The sequence below is a fragment of the Notolabrus celidotus genome, chromosome 20 (genome assembly GCF_009762535.1).
Source record: "Notolabrus celidotus isolate fNotCel1 chromosome 20, fNotCel1.pri, whole genome shotgun sequence".
In the NCBI taxonomy this organism is placed as follows: Eukaryota; Metazoa; Chordata; class Actinopteri; order Labriformes; family Labridae; genus Notolabrus; species Notolabrus celidotus.
The window spans coordinates 7468713-7481588 of NC_048291.1; the positions used below are offsets into that span (position 1 = coordinate 7468713).

The following is a 12876-nucleotide window of genomic DNA, read 5'->3' on the forward strand; positions in this document are numbered from 1 at the left end:
TTTAACATGGGGCTCTATGTGGATGGACTTATTTTTTATGTCAGCCTCAAGGAACACTCGAGGAACAGCAGTTTGTGAACTTTAGAGTTGACATAGTTTTTTCAGGCCCGGGGTTTGAGCTTGGTTTAAAGAGAACATGTAACAAGGTGTAGACATCTGACACATGGAAAAGGCTCCATTGACTCTGTAATGTAGAAGAGCTGAAGTATGAAATTATCTAAAAGAGAGAGATTGTAGAACGAGAGGCAGATGTTGTATAAGTTTCCGGATCAGTCCAGGATTCAAATAAAAACTCCTTATAGAGGAGAGATTCCAGCGAGGTGTTTCCCAGGTAACGGCCTACGCTTCACATGCTGCCCACTCAGAGGACACCTGCCTGCACTGACTCTTAACTTCCAAAAACACACACACACACACACACACACACACACACAGCAGCTTTGTTTGGTTTCCAAGGCGCTCGGTCCAAGTGGCCTCTCAGCTCGGAGCTGGAGCTGTATTAGGACTTGAAGAGGCTCTTCTCATCAGAGTCAGGAACATACACACACACACACACACAAACACACAAAAATACACAAAAATACACACACCACAACCACCTGAAGGAGACTCCGCTCTCAGATTAACTCTGGAGGACCAGCTGCTCTCTCCGACATTAATCAACGTTAGCTAAATAACTCTCTTTGGTGTGTGTGTGTGGAGGGTCAGACGATGGAAGGTAAGGTTTGTGTGTGACCTCTGAGATGATGGTTTGTGTTAAATATTGAATGCACTGAGGTGTAGAGAGGCTCTGTGGATGTGTTTGAGGACCAGGAGGAGAACCATCATGTTGAAGATAAACCAGGTGTAAATAATAGATGATCTGCTCATACCTGTGCTATGTAACAGAGTAGGAGATGGTGGGCTGAAAGGTGAGCTGCAGAAAGACTCTTGATCTGTCAGAGTGGAGCCCTGGGCTGCAGGAGACATCATGATCAGACGTTAGTCCTGACAGACGGGAACGGAGGTATATGTTTGGAGTAAAATGACTGATTCTCGTGTCGTTTTTGTGTCTGCAGGTCCACTTCCTGAACCGGTTGTTAATGGAGGGATGGAGGAGAAGGTAAGAGACCGCCACACTGCAAAAAAAATGACCTGTGGATTATTGTCGTTAATAGCTCAAAGAATACATATCAGATGTTTCAACTGAGAAATAGGAACATCAGGAACATGATTCAAAGAACGTTGGGACAGGGTACCTCTCTGTTGCACCACCTCTTCTTTTAACAACACTTAGTGTTTGTGCACCGAAGAGATCGACTGCTGTCATTCAGTAAATGGAATATCTCACGTTTGCCTGATGAAGGACTTCAACTGCTCGACAGTTAGCTGTCTCTTTGCTCTTATTTTATGTTTCATAATGCTCCAAACATTGGCAATGGGTGACAATCATAGACTGTATAAAACATGGACGTAGTATCCGTGATGTCACTCATCTGTTTCTGAAGAGCTGTTTCAGGCCAATCGTCGGCTGCAGCCATATTGCTGCTGTCGAGCCAGTGTGACGTAAAGAGGTGAAGTTTGAGCCTCCTATCCAACAGCCACATTGTTCCCGCAGGCAGCTGTGCCTCTCATTGGAAGACTCGAAATCTCAATATCTTTGAAATTGCCATGTTAGAAAAAAATTCACCCCCCTCACAGTGTGTGGCAATAGAGAAATAAGCTATCCAGACTACACTCGTCTTTTGAACCAGGCTGTAAACATGTTTATTTCTGCTGTAAAGATTGTCTTTTTCCCATTCATGTGTATGTGACTTCCGGTACCACCGGAGCCAGCCTCAAGTGGATCCTCAATCCTGCAGCTTTTAGCACTTCCGCATTGGACTCATATTTTTAGACCAGAGGTTGCCACTTGGTGACAAGTCCAGACTGCAGGCAGGCCAGTTTAGCACCTGGACTCTTCTACTACAGAGCCATGTTGTTGTAATGCATGCAGAATGTGGGTGGCATTGTCTTGCTGAAATAAGAAAGGTGTCACCTGAAAAAGGCATCATCTACTTGGCAGAATAAGTTGTTTCAAAGCGTGTAAATATCGCCTTTACAAATGTAGACGTTTTCTATGCCATGCGTTCGAATCAAGCGGCAACCTCCAATCTTAAAAAATGAAGTGCTAAAAACTGCAGTTCATCAAGGGTCCACTTGAGGCTGGCTGCAGAAACACTGGAAACCACATACACACCCATTCAAAAAAGCTGATCTTTGCAGCAGAAATAAACATGTTTACAGCCTGGTTCAAAAAAGCTTGGGTATGAATAGCTTATGTCTCTTTCGGCACACACTGTAAAGGGGAATTTTTTATTACTCTGTATTTTTGAAGATATCAAACTTACAAGTTTTGCCTAAATAAGGACATGGCTGACTTGATTGACAGGCGGGCAGCCTGTAGCTGTTAGCAAAAAAGCTCAAGGCCTGCCTCTTTACCTCACACTAGCTCGAATGAAGTTGTGTTCAGCATTTCCAATATGGCATCCGCTGACGATTGGCTTCAAAACAGCGCTTCAGGAACAGATGGCTGACATCACGGATAATACATCCATTTTCTATACAGTCTATTCTTCTAATGCATCCCCATACTATTGCAGATGCTGGCTTTTGAATTGGTTGCTGATAACCAGCTGAGAGGTCCCTCTCTGTTGTAGTCTTGCTGAGAAAAACTGAACTGCTTTTAGTAGCACCTATAGCTGTCAGAGAAAAGCCACCCTCAAGTGCAAAGGTCCTAACAAGCACAGTATGTTAATGCAAGACCCATTATTTAGAGTGCAGAGCTTTCATACCAGTGTTGAAATATGCTAATCGGCCTCAAAGGTGAAAAACTGGCATCCTGCAGCGGCTCCTCTCTGAAGCGATGGAGCGTCTGTTTCCCGTAGAAAGCAGGACACTGATAATATTTTAACTTTGTGCTTCAGTATCTGTGTAACTCCTTGTGTGTGTGTCGGGCTTCCGGCCCTGCAGGTCAGGGTTGAACTGTGTTTAAAGTAACAGGCAGCCCTTTCTCAGGTGTGGTTTGCAGCATCAGAGAGCAGAGAAGCTGGCGAAGTGAGTTATTAACCAGAGAGCGGAGCTTCCTGTTATTGTGTGAACGTCCGGACTCTCATTGTATGGGGCTGTGTGGAAGGCCGCACCCAGCCAGCACTCCATTAACTTTGAATTATTAGAAATTGTTCAGGACAGATTGTGTATGCAGAGAAATAAAAGCAGGCTGTACCGTTTAGTGTGACACACTTCAGTTATGAAGGTGAAGAATGTGGCAGCTTCTTGTTAATCCTCATTAAATATCTGAATGAAATCCCACTGAGCTCTCCGTTAACCAAAGGAGGCCACTCTGTTTGGAAAACATGGTACTTTATAGAGGTGTTTCAATGATTTGTGAGCAATATTAAACCCTGCAGTAAACTACATCAATAAACTCTATCTTATCTTATCTTACAAGCTGGACTCAAAGTATCTCCTTTTGTCAAACTGCTGTTTTCTTAAAGTAGGACATCTGATGAATGATTAGCTTCTTCATTGATCAGCAGCTCAGAAGACGACAGAAAGGGGAAGTCTAGGGAGAAAGTGAGCCATAGCTCAAGTTAAAACAACACTTTTGCTCAAACATTAGCTACAGATGAGTCGAATTCAACCTCATCCTTGACAAAAAATTACCCAGTGTGACGAGAATGGCTCAGCTTACTCACTGATGGTAATGTTTGCTGATAAAGGGATAATGTTCTTGCAGACTAGAACCCCGACAGGGTGAGCAGGACCCCAATGTACAAGAACTAAAGATAGATATACAGAATTTTACATCAGTTATTTATTAAGAAAGGTTTTTATTGATTAAAAAAATTTGTCTTTTTTTTTGTTGAAAATAGTGTAATATTCATCAGCCCTTTTTATTCTGCCAATTTGTGGCGTGTCATTTTCAACAGACAGGAACTAACAGTGCGCTGACTGTTTGTGTGTGTGAAGTTTTTCCACAATTCTGTAATGTAACATAACTCACATACATGGACACATGTAGGGATGCACATTTTAAGCATTCTCCATGATCAATTTTTTTAAATGTTAACGATCAATTATCGATTCATCAATAAAAAAAAACCTTGAGTTTTCTTACATCAAAAACAATGCTGAATATTTTGTTTTTCCCCTTAAATGGGGCGCCGCCTGCAAGCTAGTTCAGGCAGACAACTCGAGCCGCGCTCATCATACTGACACGTCACCACCTCTCCATCAGCTGATCTCAACATCCTCATTCGGCGGTCTATTTAAACGGCAAGCCTCCTGTCTCTGCCTCTGCTTGCAGTGCTCCTGCTGTTCTGCTCAAACAGCAGTTTGACAAAAGGAGATACTTTGAGTCCAGCTTGTAAGATAAGATAAGATAGAGTGCTGTGTGAAGTTTGTCCCCACCTCCTCCCCGGCTTCCACCTGCGGGCTCCGGGGGGGTTAGTCCTCTCTCATTGCTCCTAATGTCTGCATTTAAATAATCTACGAGGAGTAATGAAATTCGGAGCCCACACGCCAAACACAATACTGTATGCTGCAATAAACTTATTAAGTAAACGTGAGTTGTCTGACTGAAATATATTTTTCACAGCAACAAAGTGCACTGACAGTATTGAATACATGTACAACATGTCTAACAATGATTATCAACGATCAGGCTCATGGAAATATTCTCTGCGGACATAATCTTATGAAGTAAAGGCTCAGACTACTAACAGAAAATTACTTCAGACTCACAGTGTCCAGTTTTCTGCCTACTCGTTCTTATTGAGAAAAATAAACATGCGTACATGGTCAGGTGACAGTTGGGAGCGTAACCGGGTTGTAATCAGTCCAGAGCCAGAAAAGCTTGGACGGCTGTGATGGTGCTGATCTACAAACATAGCGGACAAGCAATTCCCACCAGTCTGTTGGCTTAGTAACTAAAGGTTAAAATGTCCTGTTTGAAGTCCGTGTTGTTGTTGGCAGCAGTTGCGTATTGATCTTCTTTAGAAAGCAAACGTGGAGACCTGATGCACAGTCACAGCCTCGTGCTGTGGCTGTGACTAACAGCTGATTCACATCGAAACATGCTTTAAACTTAAAACACCTCCCTGATAGCTGAATGTAACATGAGACCACATGATGTTTGTCCCACGTGCCGGAAAATTTACAACGAAAATGCGTGTTTCAAATAATTTCTTAACAATCAGTGAATTGGTAATCGATTAATTGTTTACATCCCTAATGTGCACAGAAGATCATTGACAGCAAGATTAACTAGTTGTTTATTGTAAGTCTTAATACTTGTAACCACTGTTAGGGAGTGTCAGGAGTCACGCTTTGTCCACAGGGGGCACCAAAAACAACACAAGCAGTTTCTCATTGGAGATTTAATGAGTCATTAAAACAACATTTATGTAGCTCAATAGAACAACAAAGTCACAAAAGTTAATGTTAGTGTTTAGTACAGTACAGATACGCATTATGATAACATTTGTCATGTAAATAAATAGTTCAACATCACTCTGACATCATTACAGTTTGTGTCTCTGGAGAGAACACATGATGAGAGGTGAAAATTATTTTTTATCACTACCACACATCTTAAAAACTACAAATACCCAATGGAGAGACTTATGTGCTAAATTATTTCTCAACTCTGAGCTGTTTCCAGGCAACCAGTGAATACTCTGAGTTATTCCCTCCTGCCAAAAAGTATTTCAGCACATAACGCCCCCGTAAGCATTTTTTTTTTTTTACTTCATTCCTGCAGATTATAAACACCCCCGGCAAAGACAAATTCTGTTTGTTAATTTTAGACTTTGTTATTTTCTTTAACACTAATAACTTCTAACAAGTGAGTTTACATCTTCAGTATGTCATCCAACAAACACAGAAAACTTGGTGTTTTCTGATCGCTTTGCTGTAAGTGGCGTTTCAGGAATGCTTTTTAGGGTCTCTCGAGCCTGCAGACTTTAACGAAAATCACTTTTGTTGACAGAATCAAAGTCAGATTTTTTTTAAAGACACTCCAACAGAAGTTAAAGAAACTTAAGAGAACTTCAGCACTGACTGGCTGCCTCTCTCTCTCTCTCTCTCTCTCTCTCTCTCTCTCTCTCTCTCTCTCTCTCTCTCTCTCTCTCTCTTTCTCTCTCTCTCTCTCTCTCTCGCTTTGGGCATTTGTCCAAGTATGCAAATGTAGGCCTGACCCGAGCTTCCCGTTACTCAGGGACTGTATGTGCAGCAGAGACGTTACATGTTCCGCTTATTGTTGCGTAACAGGCTGAGGGGGAGGAGGGCGCAGAGGTCAGGGAGAAGTCGTCTTTACAGGGAGGTGGGCTGGAGAGAGTTAAAACCCTGGAGTTTGAGGAGTTTGCAGCTTTGACTGGCTAATGATGAGTGGTTTGGAGACGTTCAAAGGTACTCTGAGGCAGCGAGAAGCAGAAGGGCATCATACTGAATCCCTGTCATACACATCTCAGGGAGCTTTTCTGACTCCCACACCTTCTCTTTAATTATAGTTGAAAAACAGGCCAGAATAGGAGCCATAATGTGTGTTTTATTTGTGTTGATTATTTATCATAAGTCTTTCCTTTTATGGTTATGACTTCCTTTCTGGTAATGGTCTCATGGGTGTGGTTTACCTTTTATGTACCTGCTCAGTTGTGTGGTGGGAGGCAGACAAAGAGGGTCCGTGGGTTTGAATATTATAAATAATTAACCATCATTGTTTAGTATTGAATTATTTTGAGTCTTCGACAGACTTTGATACTTAGATTTGGGATTTTTGGTACGATGCGTCACAGACACAAGCCCACACAGTCTCAGCTGCACTTTTTAAATTATAGCCACTTCAAGGCCATATATAATGTACTACAAACCTCTCAATTATGTTTCTAAAATTAATACATTTTCATTTTTATTTTGGTCTGCGTCAGCAACCAACACAACCCTCCACAACATAGGAGCTATGTAAAATTTACAAATACAAGCAAAGAACAAAACAATCACTGAGGGATTCATCAAAAAAAATATAATCACAGGAGTTTGTATGCTAGACCACCAGCGCCCCAGTAGAGATTATTTTTAAGGTTTTCTTGACCCTAGTTTGACAACAAACACATTGTACTGCTTCACAGAGAGCTGATTTAATCTCTGTGTTTTACTATTTAAAGAGAGCCTCACTCTTTTTGAGTCAGAGGAGCTCCAGGAAACACTCCTACCTTCATGTCTGTGAAGGTTCTCAGTCATCCAGGTCATGGTAATCCAAAGCTTGATCCGTAAGGCAACTGGACTGGTAGACATTCCTTACGGCTCAAGCTTTGAACTCCTACCTACACATATATACATTTTTAATAAAATGGCTGATATGGAAATTTGAATTCTTTATAAATTGGTCTGACTTTCCATCAAGGATGTTTTTTTTTTCTTTTTGGGTCTTTTCTTAAACTGATGTGTTAGATATGTGCCTCCCACCAGGTGCCTTTAACTTGTACTCAGTAGAAAAACTAACTCAGATCCAAGCCTGACCTCTTGTGGTGAGCTCTGGTACCGGAAAAATTCTCCCCCAGTCACAGATTTTGAATTGTTACCTCCTTGCTGCTTCTTCCACAAAGTTAAACTCCTCATAAAAACGTCTTTATATTCATGTTTTTGAAAATATATGAACTGCAGTGATGCTGATGTTTGTGTTTGTGTCTTCAGGTGAACGGCCGAGGGGCTAAAGACGCAGAGAGGGACTCCAAGCTGTCAGTCAGTCCGTCTCCATCCAACGCATCATCCAACGCCTCGTTCACAACCCCGCCCACAAACACCCCGCCTGAGGTACAGGACAGGAAATACTTCATCATACAACAACCTTTACTTACCGTGCATGTGTCTCACTCACATTTAATCATGCTGCAGAGATATCAGGATGTAAAGAAAGGGAAATATCAGACTCAAAACAGAGCTGCACACTCATTATTCAGGGGTTTATATGTTTGCTCCTTATTCAATTGCATCAATAAGAGGAAAACGTTAAAAAAAGAGGGATTGTCTACAAAATAGGGTTTATTTTATAAATGAAAATATTTTACTTCGCAGTGTGTTGAGAGACCTTCAAAAAGCGTCCCTGAGTTGAGATGTCTTCAAAAAATGAAATATTCTGATATTTGTTGTTCTCTCTCTCTCTCTCTCTCTCTCTCTCTCTCTCCTCTCTCTCTCTCTCTCTCTCTCTCTCTCTCTCTCTCTCTTTCCATCCTTTCTTTTATTTTTGCACAGGGTTTGATCACAGAATCCATCCCCGCTCTGAACCTGTCGCTGCAGCAGGTCAAAGAGCTTGCCCACCAGAAACGCTCCAACAAGAGAGCTCCACCCATGGACTGGACCAAGAAGAACGAACTCTTCAGCAACCTATAGAATTCCTCTATTCACCTCAACACACACACACACACACACACACACACACACACACACACACACACACACACACACACGCATACAAAGACACACATGCATTTAAACACAACATGTTTTATAATGAATCTAACATCAGAAAGACATTTTTTATTCTCATGACACTAATAAACAGTTCAACATTTGGCCGCAGAAAAATTGAAGCCATCATGTAAAATAGTGACACTTAATATTAAATATTACTCCTCATGTTATCTTAACACAGATATTTTACTGTATATGCTTCATGTGCTACTAACAAGAACAATGCCAATGACAGAGAACTGGACCATGTTAAAAGCGTGTGTGTGTGTGTGTGTGTGGACCCTGACAGTCCCTGCTGTAGAGATGAGGAAGAGTTTAATGACTCTCTGCTCCTTCTTCAGATAAAACCTTTTAAATGTCTTTAAAACAGCGACGGGATGAGCAGGAGTCAAACCAGCCTGACAATCACTTCAACATTCAGTTTGTCTTTATGTTGTTGAAGATTTAGAAGTTAAAACCACTTAAAGGTCATATATTTCATGAGCTGTGGTGTTTTGATTTGTCCAGTCAGATTCCATGTGAGCACAGAAGCTGAGACAACTTTGTTTTCCTTTTAATGCTTTTATCTGTTTTTGGGTTCATCTTAAAAATCTTGAAAAATCTGCTATGTTATTTTAAGATGATGAAATAATACATTTTGATCTCAATATGAAAGCATTCAAGTAATCCTGAGCATTGCCCTTTTGTGTATTTTAGAGATAGGTCTGTGGTATTTTATACATTTTATGATTCCAAAAGAAGTCTTTGCTTTCCTCATGAAATGAATCTGTTTTTTAAACACTCACTGTTGGCTTTAAACTGGAAAACAACTATTTTAAAATGTGTCTCTTATATTGTATATATCATATTTCATGTATATTTTTACTTTTTTTGACACGTATTCCACTCTGCGACGAAATGAAGTCCCTCGCAGCATTTACCCACACTTAAAAAAAAATCATATCATCTCTTGTTAAATGTGAACTTTAGTTTATTCCAAGTAATTTATACCGTCCTGATGATGCCACAGTCATCGTGAATGGCTCTTGAGTTCACATTATGATCATACAGAGTATTTTTATTGCTCCTGTGAGAGTTTTTCACATTTCTATCCATGTCTTAAAATGATTATGAAGTATCTTTGAGATTATGTATTTCAAAAAAAGAACATCTGCGCTTCACTAGATTTTGTGCATTTGTATGAGAATAGTGATAATTTTCAAAATAAATGATGACGTATATGAAATGTTTTTTTTTTTACTTGTGTAAGCAGTGAGAAGTAAAACATTTCTATACTGTAATAAATCATTACAACAATATCAACTGATGTTGGCTTTTATTCAGTCCTGTGAGAGGAAATGAAAATCTCTGCCTGTGTACTCAAGCTTTTCATCACTGTGTAAAAAAGGGGCAAATGTGTGTGTTTATGTGTGAGCCTGTGATGGACACTGAAATAACAGTGATTTATTAAAAAACATGACTTCAACTGCAGAAGAGATGAGATGTGGATATCAGTTGAATCAGTAGTGTAAGTGAGTGGGTGTGTGGGTCCACACGGGTAGCTTTAATAGAGACAGGGACACTGGGCCAGGTGCTCCCTGTCAGGCTTATTAAACAGTTGCATCAACCAGACAAAGGTGCATTTCAACCACGAGTTCCGGACACATTACATTTCACATTACATTTGTGCTCCACTTGAGGGAAGGCCTTTCACTCTGGAGCTACAGTATTCTGGCTTTCTCTCCCTTGAGTTTAAACTGCAAGTTTTTTGTGGCCAGAGTGACTTGGAAAGTAAACCAACCTAAACAAGGCAGCACAGAGGGTGGGCAAATAAGACAGTGGTTAGCGCTGATGCCACACAGCAAAAGAGGTCTCAGTGTGAGTCCAGGTCAGGGCCTCCAGGTGTGGAGCTAGTGTGTTCTGACTTTCTCCTCCTGGGTTACTTTGGACCACAGGTTTTGAGCTACCAGAGTGAGCTTACAGTAAATACATCCAAACAAGTAAGTTCTGCATGGTGAAATGCCAGTGTGATTAGCACAGAGTTCCAACTTGACACAAGAAGCACAACCAAACAGGACAGAGGGCCGACACAAGAAAAACCCTTAAAAATTGAAAGTACTGAATAATAAAGATTAACTTTCCAAACTTGTGGCAAAACTACTCAAACCTTGTATCAAAGCTTGGACTGAGAATGTGAAAGTGCATCAAGTTTGGTCACATCACATGCAACTTTGATTTTATCAACTTTAATATAAAATCTAATTTAAGGGACATTTAAAGGAATTTACGGTTGCAGAATTAGCCACAAAAAAACAAGTTTTGGGAGAAGATCATTGAAACAAAGATCCATGTAAATGGTGAAATCTTTGATTCTATTTTGGTGCATTTTAAAAATGAATCTAAAAAGGGAAACCTGTTTGTTGCAGTACAACACTTCGGTAGATGTGTGCCATGTCATTAGTCAGATAGGTGAAAGGATTTGCTTCCCACATGGCTGTTTGACTGAATTTTGCTGCCCGGACACTTTAAGTGGAGAACAATAAGGTAAACCATTTTAATGATCCTTAGGTTCATGTTGTGTTCAGTATTTCTACAGGGCCCCTGAAGTCTAGCACATGTGGTAGTTTTTATCTTGTGCACACAGTTTAACATCTTGTGTGCACAAGATAAAAAATAAATCACCTGTGTTGGATTTCAGAGGCTCTGAATATTTCCACACTCAAGAGGCTTTGATTTAATAAACTGTTACTTTCATACAGCAGAGGTAGAATAATATTCCCAACGTCGTCATCCAGCTCCTCTGGCTCCCCTCACCCTGTGCTGATATTTTATTTTTCTCAGCTCTTGCAGAAGTGGATCAGCAGAGTGTCTGAACTCCTCTTCTGCCCTCCAACATGTCATTCTGTCTCCGGCAGCTGTCTTCCTCTAATGACCCCGACCTTTCTGCTCCTGCCGTCATTATCACAGCTCGCTGTCACACACATCCCTGTACTCACTCTGCACCGCAGTGGATCATCAATGTAATTGGGCTTGTGACATAAATGGACATCAGGGGGAAATAGGGTAAAATGGTGACTCGGTAAAGATAGATCATAATTATAGCCGACAAAACTGGCTATAAAGCAATCCTAATTATTCTCCAGGAGTTTGATCATAGTAATAATTGCAAGGATGATGATATAAAGTGTGACTGTTATATCTACAAAGTTTTATATTGATAATTGAATTAACTTTTACTTGTTAAGGTATAATTTAACATCACCATTGTGCAAATAAAGGTAAATACTCTCCAGAATAGAATCTGCTCTCTTTTAAAGAAAGACAGATAGAAATATTGATATTTAACTGTTGCAGGAATACTTAGCTTGGATGAAAAGGCTATGTTTCTTTGTAAGAGTAAGATCATTATCACTCTCATTTAGGCCTAAGTAGTGATTAATCACTGCATTAGCTAGTTAGCTTAGCTATGGCAGGGGTTACCAAACTTTTCAGCCCGCAACCCCCCAAATATAGATGCCAAAGACTTGCATCTTCTGTCCCTCAAAGTGATTTAATGTGGCTTCATTTAGCTGGTCTGCAGAAAATTAGCCTACCTACATGAGCATGTGTCTATCCTGTCCTGTGCCGTTATGAATTAACCTACTGCAACTGATGCTTTTGATAATTAACTGTTCACTAACTCTAAACTTAGGAGTCATCTGGCTAAAAGAAAGGCAGAAAACTCATTCCATTTTCTATTTTCAAGGTTTTATTTCAAGGTTAGCTACTATTTTTGTCAATATTTTTTACTATAAATGGGTAAAATTTACTATTTTTAGAAAACTTAAAAAAAAAATTCATTCTGGAAGACATCTCACGACCCCCGTTGGCGTCTTGCGACCCACACTTTGGGAACCCCTGTGCTATGGGACTGGAGGTAAACAGCTAGCTAATCAGTCCAAAAAAAAAAAACCCCAAGCAAGCGACTGCCTGTTAAAGCTAGCTGCCTACCACTGTTTCTGCTAAATTAACAGGCTGCAATTTGTGGTTTGATTTATTCCATAAAAATAAGATATCATCCAACAATCGGCAAAAAAAAATGCCCACAATGATAAATAAATATTTAAGTTACATTATTTTTTATACGTAAATGGCTATATTCATCTGGAACATCATTCTAATTTCTATGCTAATTTTAAAAAATCAACAATTATGCTTATCTTTTATTTTATTTTATTTTATTTTTTAGGATGCTTTGGCAAAGTGAGAGGTCGTGAACCTTGGCTGCTGGTTCTGTGATTTGATTGGTTGGTTCTGTCATTGGCCAGAATGACATCATATGTCCTTCTAGAACTTTCCAGGCAAAGCAGTTACTTATATGTTTTTACTTTATCAATACAATGAAATTAGAGAGTATTACTGTTTTGG

At 40.1% G+C, this 12876-nt stretch overlaps 1 protein-coding gene across 1 annotated transcript in view; it reads left to right on the forward strand.

The window, feature by feature from the left end:
- Positions 1-9796, forward strand: part of slc9a3r1b (SLC9A3 regulator 1b) — a 50893-nt gene extending 41097 nt beyond the window's left edge. The window contains exons 4-6 of the mRNA XM_034712086.1: positions 1059-1102; positions 7714-7833; positions 8272-9796. Of these exons, the coding sequence (XP_034567977.1) occupies positions 1059-1102; positions 7714-7833; positions 8272-8409 (302 nt within the window). The 3' untranslated portion in view covers positions 8410-9796. The remainder of the gene's footprint in view (positions 1-1058; positions 1103-7713; positions 7834-8271) is intronic.
- Positions 9797-12876: the final 3080 nt, after the last annotated feature.